Source organism: Perissodus microlepis, chromosome 1 (genome assembly GCF_051167445.1).
Source record: "Perissodus microlepis isolate ML-2025 ecotype Zambia chromosome 1, ASM5116744v1, whole genome shotgun sequence".
In the NCBI taxonomy this organism is placed as follows: Eukaryota; Metazoa; Chordata; class Actinopteri; order Cichliformes; family Cichlidae; genus Perissodus; species Perissodus microlepis.
The window spans coordinates 37,447,525-37,468,282 of record NC_140461.1 but is presented as its reverse complement, the minus strand read 5'-3'; the positions used below and the strand labels follow the sequence as shown (position 1 = coordinate 37,468,282).

Sequence of the window (20,758 nt, the reverse complement as noted above, 5' to 3'; positions counted from 1 at the left end):
CAAAGATTCTGCTCTTTTTAGCTTGTGGTAGCCTGACTGATGAACAGTTTACGTGTCCATTCCTCGACCTCTGACTGAATTGCTGTCCATGGTGCTGAGAGAGACAATGTGAGAGTGTGTGTTTGCTCTCTAACGTCAGTTTGGAAAACCATACTTTATAGCTACTGTTCTATTAAATGCTGTGTCATCAAAGCAGATGCTTTTATTGTGAGAATTCAAAAAGTCTCACACTCATGTTCCAAATTCTTGTGCACTGCAGAAAATGCTAAATCTGTACTTGTTGGTGATGTGAAGGAAGCATTTACTACTAAGTCAATTCAGAATTAAATCCTGGTCTCCAAAATCAGCACTGAGAAGGGAAAACTGTCAGCCATGTTTTCCCTTTCTTTCTTTTTTTGGCAATTACCCACGTGGCTTTGAGGTGCTAATTAGACAGTGTTGATTAATACCAGCTGTGCATAATTTGTGCTATTATTGGATGATCACCTGAGACCATGGGAGAGAGGAGAAAAGGGAGAGGGCAAGAGGGTGGGTAAAGAGTGAAAAGAAAACATGCAGCAGTAGGCCCTTCCAGACGGACAGTCCTCTCCATTAATGTGACGTAAGAATCTCGGTCACTTGAGTTAAGGTTATCACTGATGATCACTTGGACCTCCGATGGTTGATGCCCCACTTACATCACGTTTTTATATCATTTTATTGCCTACTGGGGGCAGCAGAAGGAGATGTTAACGCAGCACAAATGTTCATCTGCCACAAAGCTGTAGCACTGCATGAACTGCTCACTATCTAATCAAAGTATGAACTACTATGGTTCTACAGTAAAAACTGTAGTCATTCAGCCAAAAAATAATAATGATAAATGGGAGTGTTTAACCTCAATTTGCTGATAATTTGCTGTGACGTTTGACTACAAATGGGAATAGTGAGTGAGTGAACAAGTGACCATTTAACACACTTGTTACATCTATTTCATATACACACGTCTTTATTCACAATAAAAAAAACAAATTCCACTGAGTGCCTTTAAAAGCGCTATAAACGTACACTTTTACTGTAGGGAGGATTAATATATATAAATATGGACTGATTTTTCTGCGTCATTCAATACCAGCATCCACATATCACAGAAGTAGGAGACTGAACTGTGTGCACACTTATGCCTCTAAGCCTGCTTTGCTGAATGCACTGCACCCTGTCAGTTGCCATTAAAATGAAAGACAACATAAAAACTGCCTGTGAGCGTTGAACAGAGCTTTGATTAACAGTTAGCAGGAGCCAAGTTAATTGTCTGTCAATAAACTCATGTCAAACAACACAATAGGCTAGAGATTTCAAATAAACAAAACTGACAGAGAAAAAAATTCCCCGCTCGCCCCTGCGGGCGGTCTATCCTTCAAGCTCGGGTCCTCTACCGGAGGCCTGGGAGTGTGAGAGTCCTGCGCAGTATCTTAGCTGTTCCCAGGACTGCGCTTCTCTGACCAGAGATCTCGGATGTTGTTCCTGGGATCTGCTGGAGCCACTCGTCTGCTTGGGAGACACTGGACCTAGTGCTCCAATTACCACTGGGAGCACCGTCACCTTCACCCTCCACATCTTCTCGAGCTCTTCTCTGAGCCTTTAGTACTTCTCTAGCTTCTCATGTTCCTTCTTCCTGATGTTGCTGTCATTCGGTATCACTACATCGATCACTACGGACATCTTTTTCCACTTGTCTACCACCACTATGTCCGGTTGGTTAGCCACCACCATTTTGATGGTGATGGCTCAGTCATTCTCTACCAGCCTAGGGGGCGTCTCCCATTTTGACCTTGGGACCTCTAGCAGAGGTGGAGGATGAACTCAACTGGGGTAACTATTGTCTTATGTAGTCTGGGGATTGATTGAATGTTGGGGTTGGTGTAGTTTTTCTTTGGGTAGGCCGCCCGGGCTCTCTGGGGCTTGGTGCTGCTGCTGCTAGGGGCTCCAGTCTGGATGGACCTGGCCTTGGTGGATTACGGGGAATGGGAGTATCTACCGGGGTCAGTGGAGGAGCTGGCTGCAGGGAGGGGGTACTGGACCTGGGAGTATAGAGAATGTCTGGGGAGTGTAAGTGTCTCCATGTTGGGCGAGTGCTGAGTATCTGTATATGTGTACATGAGGGTGGGATGCATGTTTGTGTCTATGTGTGCCTCTATCTTTATGTGTCAGGTCGGGTCTTAGACTTCACCTCTTTGGGAACATCATAGGCCCCCTCAGTGGTGGGGGCCTATCTCCCCCCACCACACTCCCTGCCGGTGGCAGATGCCCTCACTCGTCGGTGCCTTGGTGGTTCTCGGTGTCTGGGGCTGGGTGCTCGGGTGTGTACTGGCTCACTCCTGGCAGCTCCTTGGCAGGGCCCGTTCCCATGGCTTGGTCAGGCTCCTTCTGGGGTGTGGAGGACCCTTGGATCTCGGGTCTCTGGGCCCGGGGCTCAGCCAGCTCTGGTGTAGCCAGCTGCCGGTGGAGCCTGCGGGCACGTTGCCGCAGCTCCCTGTGGCTTCTGCACCGTGGCTGCTGGGTGACACCCCCCCCCATCTGGGGCTGTCCTCAGCTCTTTTCTAGGTGGATGGTGCATTTGCCCCTTCCAGAGGCCTTCTTGGGCTTTTGTGCTCTAGGGGGCTTCTAGATGTCTGGGGCCTGGATCTCTTCCATGCCTGCTTCATGTCCTGGGGGATGGGGTTATGGCTCCCCATGCCTATTATTAGATAGTTACATGGAGAAACCTTGTGAATACAAGCGCGCTCACGCACACAGGGTGTTCACAAACACACACTATCTTCCTTGGCTGGCTCTTATGTTGGTTTTTGCTGTGGTTTCCCTACTGTGTTGCTCTCTTTTTGCTTATTTTCTTCTTTCTTTCTCTCTGTCTCTCTTCCCCTCTGTTTTTCTTTTTCTCTCCTTTTGTTGAGCATCTTTCTAACTTCTCTTTTCTTCATCTTTCTCTTTCCTATCCCCCGGTCCTGTCTACTTCGAATCTAATAACTTAAAAGTAAAATAAATAAATAAATAAACAATAACAATCGAACAAACTATAGCGATCAAGTGGACCAGTATGGCAAAAGCTGTAATGATCCACTTGGCAAAATAAATCTGTTAGGAATCTTTCTTGGCCTTCAGACAAAAATTCTGATTGCTGCAGTGCCGGACAGGACAGAAAAAAAAAAGATTTTTTTTCCCCCATAAACTGCAACCACTTAATGCTAAATGTCACAATTAAGCTAGTATATCTGTTTTTTATGTAGATTAAATGAGAAGGCAGTTTGAGTAAAATGCTATAATGTTTTATTTTTTAATGTTTTATCTTTTATCTTTACATATGCACTCATCTGTCGCTTTGCGAGGTATACCTATTCAGTTACTTGTTAATACAAATCAAAATCAACAAATCACAAGGTGGCATCTTATTACAGTTAGGCACGTACACACGGTCAAGACCCACTGAAGTTCAAACTGAGCATCACATGGCAGAAGAATGATTTAGGTGACTCGGAATGTGACATGGTTGTTGGTTTCAGACAGAAATTGATGATCTAATAGAAAGTGGATCATCAAGAAGAATGGGCAGACTACTTCAAACAAATGGAAAGGTAGAAGAGCATCTCTGAATGCACAACACATCAAACTATGACGCATGGGCTGCAGCAGCAGAAGATCTCGCTGGGTTCCCCTCTGGAAAAATGTTACGTGGTATTATGAGCCTTGACTTCTGCTGTGACATTTGGATCATAAGGGCAAATTTTGGCATAAACAACGGGAAAGCATCCTGCCCTGTACCAAATACTACACTGATACTATAAAGCAGGGGTATCCAGCTCCAGGCCTCGAGGGCCGGTGTCCTGCAGGTTTTAGATCTCACCCTGGGTCAACACACCTGAATCACATGACTTCATTACCAGGCCTCTGGAGAGACATGTTGAGGAGGTCATTTAGCCATTTGAATCAGCTGTGTTGGATCATGCACACATCTAAAACCTGCAGGACACCGGCCCTCGAGGCCTGGAGCTGGACATCTCTGCTGTAAAGTATTCCACAGTCATCAGATCTGTTGCAGTGTGATGGAACAGGAAATTTGCATCAAATCTGAAGCAGCTACGTGACTTTATCATTTCAAAATGGACTAAAACCTCTGACAAACATTTCCAGCACTCTGTTGAATCGATGCTATAATGTATTAAAGCAGCTTTGAAGACCAAAAGGGGCCCAAACCAGAGTAGCTAATAAAATGTCTGGTGAGTGTAGTTTCTCTTACGTAACATTTCGTGTGTATTTTATTTTTCTCATTTTTTGGTTTTGTTTATTTGTGTTCTGTTGGCTCGAGGGTTGTTTATATATGGAAACTTTTCCTTTACATCTGAAGTAATTCAATTCAAATCAAATTAAGGGAACTTCATAATTGCATCACACTCACAGAGCAAGTCTTTGCTGAGGTATAATTTCATTTACTTTGCAGTGTTAGCCTAGGAGTTTTTCACAGCAATGTGATTTCTTAATAAGATGAAGTTCTCTATGTTTGCTTAAGCTGAAAAGATTCTTAACCAGATACAAAACTACTAATAACATTTTTGCAGCTGTGCACACCTCTGTTCTCCATCTTGGCTCATTTTGCCCTGAGAGTTCATTTTCTGTTTATGGTTTCATTTTGTTGAGCGTTTTCAGCAGCTGTCACATATTTCACCACCATAATTGGAATCACTGCCAGCCTTTAACCATCCGCAGATCTGTTAATCAGCACGACACGATATACACGGTAGATTTCAGGTCTTGTGATAATGTATGTTGGAGCCCCGTGGCCACACTGTTTAGACAGCACTGGCCTGTCCTTCTATTGGACGAATCTCATTTCCCACCACATCTAGCTGTTGCCATGATACCCCAGGGCTAACTGACAGCTGTCACTGTGTGATAGCTTGTGTGTGTGAGTGTGGGAGTTTGGTCTCACTTGTGCATGTGTGTTGCATTCTGACAAAGGACATGTCAAGTGGGAGCAGAGGGATGCTACACAGACGTTGTCATGTATGTGGGCTGAGGTTGGATTGGGGGGTGGGGTGGTGGTGCCGTGGGTGAGGAAGAACGCGTGCGAGCAGAGGCAAACAGAAAGTGCTGGAATTGGGAGCTTTAAAGGGCAGCTGGGTGGGAATGAGCTGAGAGCTAAAGTTCACACTTATTGGACATGGACTGTGAGCAACAACATGATATTATCATTTCAGCTGGCTTATTGCAAGGTCATTTCCAATGTGCCATGAGCTTCAATCACTGCCTATAAGTGATGTTAAAATTGTTAATACAAAACTGACATTTGATAGTGAATTGGTTCTAAAAATGAGGGCAATTATCCAACGAGGTGCCTCAGGAGCTGAGCACACATAAATAGGTCTCAATGAGAGTCCTAACCTGAATGTCCTCTATATATATGCACACACTGTATGTACTGTATGTACTGTATGTACTGTATGTACTGTATGTACTGTATGTACTGTATGTACTGTATGTACTGTATGTACACATGTGCAACACGATACTTTCAGGAAAAGATTATACTGTTACACACAGCATGTTTATACCTGCTGTGGAAAGGTCAAAAACAACAATGCATCCTTGAGTCTCTTTTTTTTTTCTAGCTTTGCTGTCTTTGGATATTAGTCACATGCTGTTTCTACACACGACACAAATTGTGTTGTAGTTTGGAACCAACAGATTAATCCACACCATTGAGCCCTGCTCACAAAAACTGACATTTTTGGGCTTTTTGGGCTGTCGCTGGCTGCAACATTGAGTTTGATGTGAAGAAACCAACTCTGTGTCTCTTTAGGAGTATTTGGCTGTTTGCTGTTTGGCTAGCTGCACTCAAATGGAAACGTCGCTATGATCAGGTTTGTAAAGCACTTTAGAAATAAACACAGTGTTGATTCTGTTCATCTGGACATAACGAGTTAGCTCTACATCCAGATGAACAGAATCAACTTTTTGGGATTTCCTTGCCTGGATGATTGAGAATGCATCGAGACATTTAACGCCGCGGTACATATGTGGGACTGAGACGAGCTAAACTTGACTATAAGAGTTCACAGTAATAGACGAACAACAGCTAGTGTAACAGTGCGGCTCACTAATGTGCTTTTATACGTTTTTTTACATAAATAATGGAGCTCTAATGTAGAAAGCAGCGATTACTGTTGAAGCCTTTTCATGAGATTTGATGACGAGAACAGTAGACTTGAGAACAGAAATAAAATTTGTTGTAAATTCCCGACATTTGCAGTACATTTTTTTCCAAATTCATAGCTCATTTTTTGTGCCCAAACAGCTGTAATAAGTACCTTTGAACTATTTTAAAATAAAGTTAATACAAATTATATTTCATTTTTTAAAGAATTGGCACTTTTGGAGTATGTAAATCTGATCTGATTTCAACTTTTTACAAATCTTACAAAGGGAGACTACAGTGTTGTATAATACAACCAAGACTCCTAATGATACTACGGAACCACAGTTTGAGAAACATTGGTTTTCCACCCCTCGAACAGAAAGTGCTCATTATAAAAAACACAATAACTAAATTAGGAAAATAACCACACCAAAGTCATGGACTGTACTGCAGAGAGCTACATATGTATTTTTAAATGTATTATTGTTCATTTGTACTGAATATCGACTTTCAGTCATATAAATGTGACCAAGGGGAAATACAATAAAAGGTCATGGGCTGCTTGGTTTCTAGAACTGGGCCATGAGGAATTCTACTGAGCCCAGGCTATGAATGTCCCTCATTACTAACCCTGATGGAAAAAATACGGATTGGGTCACAGACCAACATTATTAGTCATTTTTATATTGTAATTATTACCCAGCTTATCCTTTTCTTTTGGTTCGAATCCACTTGCCTTCCTGCACCAGCCCAAACCACAATGACTTTTATATAGTCTTATATTAAGTTAAAAACAAACAAATACCTGATTTTTAATTGATCTCGTCTTTTATCAGAATCTTTAATTATTATATCAGAACTCTTGCAGTGTACATGTATGCATCTTATGATTAGGATCACATACTACATGTACATATACTACATTATAGGGTATTTATTAGTCACACGTAAGGTACTACATTTCCTCTTAGTTAATCCTCTCTAACACACAGTATATTTCGTACATTTTATGTACTCCAAAGTCATTTGCAATTCAATAAATAAATAAATAAATAAATCAACTGTACTAGTTAAATATGTATTTATTTTATTGTTTTTTTAGGCTGCACTTCACAAGGCTTCAAATGCAACTGAGGCCTGAGTATATGCTTTAAATACCCATTTATTTCTTCTTCTGGATGCGATACGCAGTGTTTTACACAATCATCATTACATTATAAATGTGAACTTTTCACTTATTTCATACTGAAGCATGAAGTTATTTTACAAAAACTAAAGTACATGAAATTCGTGTACTGTGTGCTCTATTTCATATTTTTTATGGTACAAAACTATATACAAACAGATTTTTAAAATATCTATAATAACTAATATAAAATATTACTAATATTATTTATTAATCGTGAAAATTACTTTTTCATTTTGGTGTTTAGGTGACTCTGAAGCAGCCTAATGACTCAGAGCACAAATGAGACCAGTGTGATTAAATTAGGTGAATAATATAATAAATTTTAAGGTCTTTCCTGTTATCATCTTTTAAAATCTCACTAAAAAAATACCAATTCAGTAAAATTATATTTTGATTTACCAACTTTGGAAGTCAGTGTTTAAATTTAGTCTAACTGCCTTAAACATGAAAAAATCACCCTACAGCTTATCGGTTTAACACGGGAGACAGAGCAGTATATCAGATACTTTTTTCTGCAAAAATGTCATGTGTCCCTGTTTTTTTTAATAGCTAATAATTGATAAAAAAAAATGTTGTGTTACATGATTTTGGCATATAAGTAGGGCAGGCCGGAAAAGGTTGACCTATATAAAGAGCAGTTTCTGCCAGATTTATCCACCCATGCACACACCTGGCCACACCTGCTAAAAGAAAATGAGTTGGATATTTTTAATTATTAGACCTATTAAAACACTGCATTTCGACAAAAATCTAAAAACAAATGTGTGGCAAATCTTGTAGATAATAAAGAGAGCGCATTTCTAAGTACTCTAATGAAACCCACCAAATCTAGAATTGGAGAAAAGGAACCCTCTCCTCTCAGTAAAAGTGCACATTCTTAAAACTTCCTCATCATATATCCATGTAAGCCTTTCGAAAGCAGTCACAATCAAAATCAAATGAAAATCAATCACGTTAAATGAAACAGCTGAGAACTTCTGCTTGATTGCTTGACAGCATTATATTATCTGTTCATGTTCATCTGCTATCAGCAAAGCAAACGTGAGTTTAGTAAAGTTAAACACATGAAAATGTTGAGAACAGCAGCTACTCTGTTGATCACCCCTGCTTTTCCTCTACAAGCCGCATGAGCGTCTTATTGAAAGTATGTCAAAAGATGTGATGGTGATGTTCATGTTACTGCGGAAGCAAAGACAACTGTCCTCCTCCACTGCTCTTCCCCTTCTTTCATCTCCCGCATCACTTGTCTTGCCTTGACTCAATCCCCTCTGCCCTCACTCTACATGCCATAGTTTGAACTTCCTTTCTCTCTTCTTCAGCAACCTCTGCCTCCTCCTCATTACTCTGTTCTTCATCTCATCCCATTGTTACACTACAGCTTTGTCTTCACATCTTTTCTATAACGTGAAGTGCATCTCTTCTTTCCACTTCTCTCTCTGACATCGGACATGGGCTGAGCTAGACAGTGTGGGTAGTGATGGTGTGGCAGAGTGCTTGTAAATGTGTCCATCTGCCAAGAAACAGGAGGAGGAGGAAGGAGGCAGGGGAAAAGACCACGGAGCATGTGTTTTAATTTGGATTGATGGTTACCCATCACATGTTAATCATCTGGGAATCATGTGCTCCTGCAAACACCACCACAAAAAGATGTGCAGATGCATGGTGGCATTTCTCAGTGAACTTCTGTGCAGGTGTGTAGGTGCACACACACACACACACACACACACACACACACACACACACACACACACACACACACACACACACACACACACACACACACACACACACACACAGGCTAAGCCAGATATGTGAAGTGCACCAACTGCATACATACAAACTTGCATACATTAGCAAAGTGCCTGCAGGCAACCATAGCAACGGTTGCCATAGTTGCTGTAGGAAGCCAGAGTGGTTCCAGGGGAACCAGTGATACATATTTTTCAGTCCAGTAAAATGAAGCCAATGTGAAAGCGCCAAAAACTGCAATTCCTCAAATGGCCACATGATGCTTACTTGAAAAATGAGTCAAGCCCCATGTTACATTTTTTTAAACTGTTAATACTCCAAATACAAATCGACACTTCTGTCCTTTCTTGTTGACACCAAAAATATCAATTAAACAGTTACCTGTTGGTTCTAATAGGTTAAGCAGCCTCCCACTACTAGCCAGCGCTGCAGCCACGGTACATGGCTTCACTACCCTTTCTATGTGAAAGGATATTTTAAACAAGCAAGGCAGAAAGTAAGCCCATTTAACTTTTTAATGGAGCTTAAATTCATAATTTAGGGGAGCTGAGAAATACTCTGGTTACCTATTGATTTTTGATTTAGTTGTAAAACCCAGTGGTCCCCAACCCCCGGGCCATGGACCGGTACCGGTCCGTGAGTCGTTTGGTACCAGGGCGCGAGAGTTGAGGCTCGGGTATGAAATTTATGGTTTACAGATTTTTTATCGTTAACTGGGTTTCCCTGGGTCTTTTCTCGTGTTGTAGTTGTGCGTCTTATTTTGAAAGAAATATTTACACATTACCATAGCGACCAGAGAGCATTAAGGGGCAGAGAGGAGGATGTTACTCTCAGTGTTGTTGGCGCATTTCAGGAGGACGCTGCTAATAAAGTTACACAATTACACAGTGAATTTGTATTTATTATTAAATTTACAAAATACCACAGTTTTGGTTTTGGTCGTATCGTTTTATTTTGTTGTATTTATCTGCGAATATGTCTGACATTAAACTGGTCTGTGGCGCAAAAAAGGTTGGGGACCGCTGGTATAACCTGCACAAGAAGTCTGTGCTCCACTTTTGCTAACCAACCTTACTGATAACTTAGCAATGCAGCATCTTATCACATGGTACAGCCATAGTAAACTGTAATTTTACAGCTGTATAAAAATTATGGTTTAATGGCGATTTCAATCTATTTCAATAGGAGCATCATTCAGGTGTAAAATGACAGTAATGGATTTTTTATGTTGTCATTAAAGAGATCAATCCCCAGTCCCGGCGTGTTGCAGAATTAATCAGCAAAATACTGACATTTAAATATTTGAGTTATTTTTCGACCCCCAACCTTCATGTCTGTCAGCCTAGATCAGGTGAAAAGAAAAAACATGAAAATGAAAGTGTGTGTTTTTCAAATACAAACAGCCCATCACTTCAGTGTCCTGAAGAGGCTCACCTTGGTTGGCGCTGTGAAGGTGCAGCCCGTCTGGCCTCCTCCCCCAGCCGGCTGAGGGAGGGTGACCGGCTCCTCGCACCTCTCCCCATGGTCCGAACCACCACATTTCCATTGGGGCTGCCGCTGGGCATCTGCTGGAGCAGCTGGGGTGACAGGCTGCGATGTAATGCTGAGGAGCCAGGCTGTGAGTGACCCTGCTGGGGCGCCCGGTGTGATTGGTGCTGGGCGTGTTGGTGCTGCTGCAGATGGGGGACCCAGTTGCCAGGAGAACCGTGCTGCTGCTGCTGGTACTGACTGACTGTTAGGTTGTTATCGCTGTTGGAGCGCAGAAGGACCCGTGGCGCTGATAACGAAGAGGGCGACTGGCCGTTTCCGCTGCCGTCGCCAGAAGATGGACCCCTTCTGCGTTTGGAGTAGGCTGGAGCCTCACGGAAAGGCACTGCAAAGAAACGAGAAGGGAAAAATCTCATTTCAAGCAGATGCTGAAGAGAGTGTTTTGGACTGAGAGACAATACTGTTGAAAGTCAGCCAAATAGGATCAGAAATGTGAAATCTAAAAAGAAAGACAAACGCTTACTAGATGGCTTCATTTTTTTAGAATGAAAATAACATATTAGACAGACAAACAAGAAAGGTACATGTATGTTTGAAAAGAAGTGTTTATAGGAACTGCAGCAAAACCTTCGAGCTACTTCAAGCAGGTACTGCATCACGCACGTCCCTAAAACTCCTTCCCAGTGGTAGTCTGTTTACATGTTTCAGTTTATCCCATGTCAGTGCCACTGCTGCACTGCTGCTGCTTAAACCCCTATAACACCTGGATGTTGGTGTAATAGTGCAATATAAGTTGTCATAAAACAGTCATTCGAATGTGAATTACCTTGTCTGATCTGGAGTTGTCACTGAGTTCATTTTTCACCTGTGTGTGGACAGCTGTCTGCACCACATCAGTAACCTTGAGGTCACCCTCATTCTTAAAAAGTGCCAACGTGACCCTGGATATGGTTCATTCTTTGAAACTCTAGTATTGTGTAACCTTTTGTTGACACATGGGATCACGTCAGACAGCAGTGACCAAACCATGATATTGTGGCTCCTTATATTAAACTCAACTGAAAGGGATTTACTGCTTAAGCTCAGAGTTAATGGTGCAGGCTGAACCACATAGTTTGTATCAAAAGAAATCGGTTTCTATATGTTTGCAGCTTTAAGGAGCTCTTACAGTATGCCTATTTAGAAATACCGCACAGAGAGCCAAATAACTTTGGAAGGGCTCAACCTCTGGACCTCTCTGGTGTTGGATTTTGGAGGTTTTGTGTCACTTTTCTTCACATAAATGATCCACTTTATTGTATTTATTTTGAACCTCTTAATCCCAGATGGGCTACCAGTGTCCTTAAGATAGGTTTCCTCTTGTTGTATTGCTTAGTGCTTAAGTATTTATTAGATTACATTCTGGTCTATCTGACATTCATCATGTATGTAGGTAGCATCTCTACATTTTCATGTATGAAACATAAAAGGAATCATCCCATGATTGATTCAGACGTCTCATTAATGACACAAAGAACCAGCAGTCAGATAGAAACTTTACCTTTATCGCAAATTTCTTAGCATGACAGCATTAAGCTTAAACAACAAACCCATATAATCACAGAAGTCTCCAGATTAAAAACATAGAACTTTCACTTTATATGAATATTTTAAAGAAAAGTTTTAAGCTCATGTGAATACAAGTATTTAGAGGAAGAGGCTATTAAGAATGATAATTACAACAGTTAATCTTTCAGTTTTTACAGTAAGGTAAATGTTAATATCCCGATAAATGTGGGTATCCTGCTAATGCTTATTGGCTGATTGAGGAAAAAGAAGCAGAAAGTATATAAGTATGAGAAAAGCTAATAAACCCTATGGTTGCAGGCTCATCTTTGCCGTTTGGCTCTGAATTTCTATATTAAACTGTATAATCAAAACATAATCCTGCATTTGCATCTGTGATGGACAGGCAATGTATTCTAAAGCATAGTGCTGTGCAATCACAGTGTGTATGTGAACATTAAATAGGGCTATTAAGTCTGAATTGCATCCATAGGTCTGCTGACATTCTGATTCGTATTAATCCTCTCCAGCTGAGCGCATGCTGTACAATTTGGGGAAGAAAAGGGGCAATTACGCTTCTTGCCATTGTTGCATTTTATTCTGTGCTGATCTTGCACTTGGCTGGTCACACTTTGTTTTAGTGGTTCTCTTGACCATAAGAAAGCTTCATTTGTACTAACATATATGCAACGTCTCTGTTCGGCACGGCTGTAAAAAAGAATCTTTGCACTGAACTTTTTTGTGTGATTTCCTTCCTCTTTGGAGCTAAAACAGCCCATCCAAACACATGAGATATCAGTGGAAAGCCCAGGATGTCCTCTATTAAGTACATCAGGGCTTAGTTGGGTAGCTCAAATAAGTCAGAAGATATAGACCCAAAACAAACATCCGTTAGAGAGCACATAAATGAATAGGCTGGTTCTCGGTAATGAGATCTGGGGGTGGTTGGCTTGGGCTTAATGTATTTTCTCCCATGATACCATATACTACTGTATAAGTTCAACCAGGTCCTGTAAAATGGCTATTCATCTTAAGAATCTTAGAATAAAGCTTTGGAAGATGTTTTGACGGTAAAGACTGTTTCTAAAAATGCAACGCAGTCAATGAGATAAAGCAAAAAATGAAGTGTGAAAGATAAAAGATTATAAACCTTCAGTATGCTGTGCTAGTAACTAGGAGCATACCAGCTATGGTTTTCTCTGTCAGTGTTATTAGACCTGATGGAAGCACTGAGCAGCTCCAACATTCATTCATTGCAATGTTCGGTGGTACACCCCACCCTGGGTCCTGCCATTCATTAGAATGTTACCACATAAAGTCCTCCGACCCCAACAGTCCGGTCTGCATGCTTCACTGTTGGTTTGGTAGGAGTCGGGGAAAGTACACAAAATCAGAGAGGTGCTTTTATTTTTTATACATAATTTTCTTTGGCAAATTACACAGATCGTCCAAGTTCATACATTTCAAATATTAAGTTTAGGTTTTATAACCTAAATTGCAACTGATCTGCATCCGATTTACTGGTACACAACTCCACTAACTCTCATCTTTGTATTTTAGTGACTGCTAAACAGTAAGATGCAGCACTTCCTTTCTCAGGTCTTTTTCATTGCTTCATTAGAGCAACAGACAGCACCACTGCCTTGGAAGCAGCTGCTGATGGTAGCTCTGATTCTGGTGTCTCTGTGACCTGCAAAGCAGCCAAACCTGCAGAAAGTGGAGAAATAGTTCACGTGGCAGTATGTGGAACTGACTGAGGCTGCAGAGCAGAGCAAAGACTACAGTCATCAGTAGGTGAAGCTGAATTACCGCTGCATGAAGAGAGAGTCACGAGAGAGTGAGCTGATTACTATTTACTCGTCATAAAGCACTTAGAAATGACCTTTCATGCAGAGGACCACATAAACTGTATTTTACTCATTTAGTCCCACTCAGTGTTAACCCTGAGTCCAACGTCACCACTAACCCTGTCACACTGTCTGTTTTGTTTTAATGAAATTGTTCTCCAAGTCTTTGCAATCAGGGAACAAAGAAAATAATCACTAATCTAAGCAATCCATATCTTGAGCATGATGGAGAGAACATACAGTCCACCAAGAAGATCAGCTGTGCACAAACACTGAACCAAACCCGATAGTCATGACCTCCATTCTAAGCCACTCTTCCTCTGACCGTCAGTACATGATAGTCCACTGTACTGTCTCACTAAAGCAGCAATCGAAGTCGGCCTTGATTTCCCCCATGGATTCTTTACTCCACACACTGTGAGATGAGAGCCTACAGCTGCCATCGCCAACTCTCCTCGCAATTATGGTGGTGCAGGGAAAGCCGAACAGAACAGGCCCGCAGCCATTTCAATAAGCATCTCCTGATTTGGAGATGATTAACACGGTGGTGCTAAGGAGGCACTGTGGCCTGTTAGCTGTACTGTAGCTTCGTGCTCAGCACTTCCCAACAGCCTGAACATCTGAAGGGGGATTCACTGAGTCATTATCACTTTCCAGGACTAATATCTCAGACCTCTCTCTCTTTCTACAACAGACGTGTTGATGAAGAGATGCTATCGTCTAATAATCTAGCACATTTAGGAGCCACTGGGCTATCTGTGTGTGCCCCGGAGGTGTGTGTGGCCTCCAAGCTGAGGCTGGTATTAACTTCTAAGCATGCACACAAATATGCGTTCATCCCAACTAACCTTGCAACATCTACCAGAAAAGGAAGTGGTAAGTTAGCTATGTGCTAAATAAGCAACAATTCAGAAACTACAAGATGTACTATAAGACCTTTAAATCAACTCTCCCACAATTCTTGTCTTATAAAATTCCCATTTTGGTATCTCATAGAGGTAAAAGCTCCATTTAAACCTAAACCTAACCAGGCCACTGGACGCTGGAGGTCAAGCAAGCATCTTATGTAATACTTCTAAAAGTGGAATCTATGTAGGTGAAAGCTCTTCATGCATATCAAACAAATGAGAGTTTAGAAGCCCTCAGCCAAGCTTAATAATGTTTTAGACTTTGTGCTAAGACACCAAGTAGTTCGATGGATGCAGTTTAAATGCTGTTTGTGTCTTAGTCCAATTTGTGCAAAGTAACTTTGTCCGTGTTCCTTCAAAGGTCACTCCTCACTAACATTCAATGATGTTTTGAATCAATCCTTCAGTTAATAAGACAATTTTAACACTCCTCGCTCTGCTTCTTCATGCTGTGAGCCACACAGCAGAGGAAAAGGTGAGGAACTCAGCCAAGAACAATAAACGCTAAAAACTATCAGATGAGATGGTTTAAAATCTCCACAGTGTCAAATCTCAGTTTCAATGCCATTTACACATAATTTGAATTTTTTTACAATTATTTCTGTCACTCAGACATCAGAGTCTCACGTCCAGTCATAAAGAGCAAACTACTGACTGAGTCAAAGGGCAGATATTTGAGTCATTAAACACCAACACCCAAAAAAGCCCCAACTGGAACAACTAAACTTCTTTCTGCAAAAATCCATCAGATATGACATCCAAATCATTTTAATAATAATAATGAGTCCAACATTTAATGTGCATTCCCATCATTAATGTAGTCTGACAGTGTCATAATACCACAGAAACTCTTAGACAGGCAGTGTTTAGTGTTGACATGGAAAACCGCTGTTAGCCCTGTGTCTCCCATCAACAGTCAAGACCCGGATATTTCTTAATAAAAACAAAAAAAGTTGAACAATTACTGTAAATATAGCAAAAGTATCCTCTTTGAAAAAACCTCACAACTATCACAACTTAAATGAAGACTGCATAGAAACACAAGCCCTGAATTATATGGTAATTCATAGCTATAGCTCGTTATAAACTATCATCTATTAAAAGACACAAGAACAAGATTCTCGTGTTTGCCGAGAACAATCTACAACGGAGCTATTTATGAGAAAAAGATTTACACAATGCAGATGATATAAATAAACTCAGAAAGTATATTTCTGGCTTCTTTTTGTTAAATGTCACCCATTCAGTGATCATGAGATATCCCCAGTACTGGTAACTTAATATAAGAACATAGATATAATCTGCCATTGTATCCTTTAAAATAATCTTCCCGCTCACCTCTGTTATATGTTTGTGTATTTTTATTACAGTGACTGAATGTGACAGGATACATAGTTGCATTAGATTCTAATATGTAAACCTGAGGTGTGAATTTGCTTTCTGAGCAGAATTTACAGGGCAAACTTATTTTCAGTTCTATGTTGAAATTTCAGTTTCCAACCCTCCACTCCATAAATGTAGCGTGTTATATGAGCTCTCTCACTCCTAGGGGGTAAACAGCTTTCCCATATAACGCACTTTCTTAAACAGTCATCATTAGCTCATCGTTAGTTTGTGGGGGTGTGAAAAGTGAATTACACTGATGTGCTTTTACAACATTTCTCAGCTGGAGGAATTAAAAGATTTAATTTATGTCTTATTTCGTCAAATGACACGATAACATCAGAATTGGGATGATACTAAGTCCTTAAAAGGCCTAAACGTTAAATACACCACCCCTCACTGGACTGTGTTATGGGACTATACTGTGACTGTATTGACTCTTTAAAATACTTTAACAAATTGTACGTATGTGAGTAACTTATGAAACTCATGAAAAAAGCATTACCATCAGCTTTTGGTATTATAAATCTGTAGTTTTAGTTAACTCTTTACTCTTTACTGTTATTTAAATTTCGGAAGATAGATAGATTTGTCAAATCAGAAAAAATGATGATTATGGACTTTTTTTTCCTTATATTTTAAATTCTGAAGCTGTTTTCTTTCTCTTTTCAATTTAGCTAATATTGCATATTTAGGCCGAACATGCTACATTTGCATTTTCCATCAGATGAAGCTATTCAGTTGAAGCGAATGAAATGCTTCCACCTGGTTATGGTCACGCACAAGTTACCAGCAAGATGCTCTCTTTTTAGGCATACTACAACAAATTCAACAAGGGCACCTAAACTACTCACCTAAGCTAAGTAAACATGCACAACACTGCAGCATCTTTACACATGGATTAAAAAAGAGATTTAAGTTGAACTAACTGGTATTCATCATACATTGTCGACTGCTAAATCCAGCACATTATGATAAATGATGGTGCTCACATACAACATGATGTTCAAGCATAGGGACCTTTTCTTCAGTGGTTTTCATGGGCTGTATATGAAATCCCTCCCTAACCTTCTTTGTAGTTTCTGAATTATAAAGGTATTTTTTTCATTTTCACTTGAGTTCAGTGGAACAAGAGGCCGAACGTCCATCACTTTATGAAAATGTCACAATGACAGATGGGTAAATTACTGTTATCTGACACTACCATGTCAGTGGTGACGCAAAAAGGGGCTGATTCATAATTCCCTGAAACCACAAATTTACTGCTCACGACAAGTAATTTGTAGTTTTGTACAGTACTTTTAACTAAGCCCAATAAAGGGCTGATTTCAGATTTGATATATAAGTTTAAATGTAAGTAATAGAATTTAGCTAAATGTTTGCTGCAAGAGATTTCAGAAAAGAACACTGTGCATATTGATGCTCAGAAAACACATATTCTGTAACACCACAAACATTTATGGTAGACCTGAAAATACCTGGAATTATTGCCCATAATAATAATAATAATTATATTTAATAACAATAATTTTTATAATTTTATTTTTATGTATATTTTGTCTTACACTTTATAGATGCAGAGAACCTAAAACTATGCAAGTAAGACAGTTAAAATAAGTACTAGATGGATATTATGTTCTGTCACCGAAGACTTATTTTCAATTAATAATCTTTCATTTAGTTATGGCACTTGATTTAAGCTTCCAGCCTGTGGGCGCATTACTCTGACATGAGCTGTACCACAGCAAACCAATTCACTCGCTCATTAAATGCAATGGCATCATTAGTGCTGTTTATATTTAATCCTTACTAAATGTTAATAGTAATGACATTAGGATGAACTGAAGTCCGTCTCTGCTTTGTGCTTGTATTCGCTGAGAATGCTGATTTTTGGCATTCTTTCTCAGCCTATAGGCGACACAGCCCGACGCACAGCTCCGCTCGCGAGTCTTCATTGAGAAAATTGCAGCGAAAGAATAGAAAACGTCAACCCAGCGACACTGTTTCACACACAGCCAGATGGATCGGCTGCCCGGAGTCTGCTTGGGTGAGGGGAACGACGCGCAGTCATGTCTGTGGGTGTTTTCTCCACCTTTCAGCCCCATTTTCTTGTCTTTTCTGTGACCTACAAACTAGTCCAATGTCGGGCGCTGTCTCTTTTATTTCTTTGTCGCCCGAAAAAACCCCCAGACTTAGGTTCGTGTAACCTAAATACGCGCCGACCTACCTACAGCTTGACAAACGCGGTTAAAATAACTCAAGAACGAAGACGAAGAGAGCAAAATTCCTCCACTTTCTCCACTAAGTTGTGTACTGAAGGAAGTCTCAATGCCCAGAAGCTGAGCGCCTTATTTGAAAAGTAAAGAAGAGAGTGCGCAGGTTCTTACCTTCCTTTTTTAAGGCATTTATGATCGACTTCATGTTTACTCCCTTGCTACTCCGACTTGGCGTCGCAGTTCGTGCATATCACAGGACTTTTAAGACCCAGAGTTTCCCTTTCAGCACCATGGAGAGCGACTCTACAGAGAGCAGCGCACATGATCCCGCTCGCACCCTCATCTACCACCGCCTCCCCGGTTACAGTAGCACGACCCCTTCCGCAGACACTCGCGCACATGAATCCCTAAACTCCGCCCCTCACACACTTCCCTTTCATCCTCGTCTTTCTCACTCTCATGGGGCTGAACCGCACTGCATAACCTCACACTGGAGCTGGAGCAGAGAAAGTCATTAGTGAGAATGGAATCCAAGTAATGCTTTACTGCAACAACAATACACCGTAAACAAAAACAAAGGCAGCATCAAAGCAGCTTATTTTCTGGGCACTATTTACTTTTAAGGGAATATTATTGTTATACTGTTACATTATATATTCCTTGTATTGCATTTGTTTTCTTTCTCTTGACAATAGTTTCATTAAAGATAGAGCACATTTTGAGGTCACTTTGAAAGAAGGGCAGATGTGAGAGTGAAAGTGAGGTCAAAGGTCAAATGTGATGCGATATTTAGAATCTTCATACACCAGTATCATTTCCTGTATGTTGCCAGTACAAACAAAGGCAAAGGACTTTTAGTCTTAAAGATGAAAGGAATTTTATAAAATTTGACTTTATTTGACTCAGTCTGTCAGTCGGACATCCAAAGTGCCTGCATGCCATCAATACAAACAACAGAGCATTATTATCACTTTATTATCACTCTAGCTTATGATCACTCTATTGACCTTTTCAATCTGTACACGGTACTTTCTTTATGCTTATCGTAAATACCGCAGTTGTAGGAAATCATCATTAAGTTGACCTTGATAACCTTGGTGGATGGATTGTTAACGCAATTCATCCAAAACTTTTTGAGCTCTTGTGTTTACAGACAGAATGATGATGAAAACACAAATGTACTGGCTGAGGTAAAAAGAAAAAAAAAACTCAGCCAGGGATGAACAATTACTTTTATTTCTTTCTTTAACCTAATCTGTACTAATTATACTGAGTTATCTGTGTTTTTGCCTTCATACTGAGGACTGTGGTTGCTTCATTTATTAATTTTTAGTTTGTCAAAACAGAACATTTTAGTTGCAAACAAATACACTTGGGACTATTGTAATGCATTATTATTAGGTTGTCCTAAAAACCTTTCACTTGATCCAAAATGCTGCAGCTAGAGCACACACAGGGACTAGAAAGAGAGAGCATATTTTGCCCATACTAGCTTCTCTTTATTGGGTCCCTGTTAAATCCACAATTGAATTTAAAATCCTGCTCCTCACATAAATTCTCCTATACGTATACTACTACTACACTCTACTTTTAAATACCCCAGGAACCACGAGTAAAGCAGCAGTATAAGAGGAAGTGCTTTATTGAGCCCCTCTTCTGTGGAACCAGCTCCCAGTTTGGATTTGGGATACAGACACTGTCTCTGCTTTTAAGATTAGGCTTCAAACTTTCCTTATTGATAAAGCACATAGTTAAGGCTGGATCAGGTGATCTTGAACCTTAGTTATCATATCTGACATTGCAGTAGGCCAGGCTCAAAACTCAAAACTTTTTTAACTCTCTGTGTTAATGCATCATTTTGCATTTAATCATCAGTTATTATTAATTTCTGTCTCTCTTCCAGAGTGTGTCTTTTGTCCCGTCTCCCTCCCCTCACCCCTAGCAGATGGCTGTCCCTCCCTGAGGCTGGTTCTTGAGGTTTTTTCCTGTTAAAAGAATTTTTCCTTCCCATTGTTGCTTGGTGGAAGGTGTGTTGTAGAGATATGTATGTTGTTAGCGAGTGCTCAATAAACTCCTTAGATCAATAAACTCCCAACCCAGACGTGTGAGAATAAGACTGATATGTCCTACCCTGACAACCCACAGATGCCAGTATCATTTTACCAAACACCATAGGACACTACACACTTTTGATGTTCTGGTGGAGGGTCTCTCTTTCACACATGTATCATATACATGTGTGTTTCATTATTTGTGCGTGTAGTTTA

The 20,758-nt window shown here is 40.4% G+C and overlaps 1 protein-coding gene across 4 annotated transcripts in view; it reads right to left on the bottom strand.

Moving 5' to 3' along the window:
• The window catches only part of shank2b (SH3 and multiple ankyrin repeat domains 2b), a 299,877-nt gene that overhangs the window by 101,965 nt on the left and 177,154 nt on the right, over window positions 1–20,758 (bottom strand). For 3 of the 4 annotated variants that reach the window (XM_084920616.1, XM_084920699.1, XM_084920777.1), the window contains exon 11: window positions 10,539–10,977. In XM_084920616.1, coding sequence (XP_084776742.1) covers window positions 10,539–10,977 — 439 coding nt within the window. Of the gene's footprint in view, window positions 1–10,538; window positions 10,978–18,662; window positions 18,870–20,758 lie in introns of those variants that run through there. The other variant, XM_084920850.1, reaches the window with a different exon arrangement.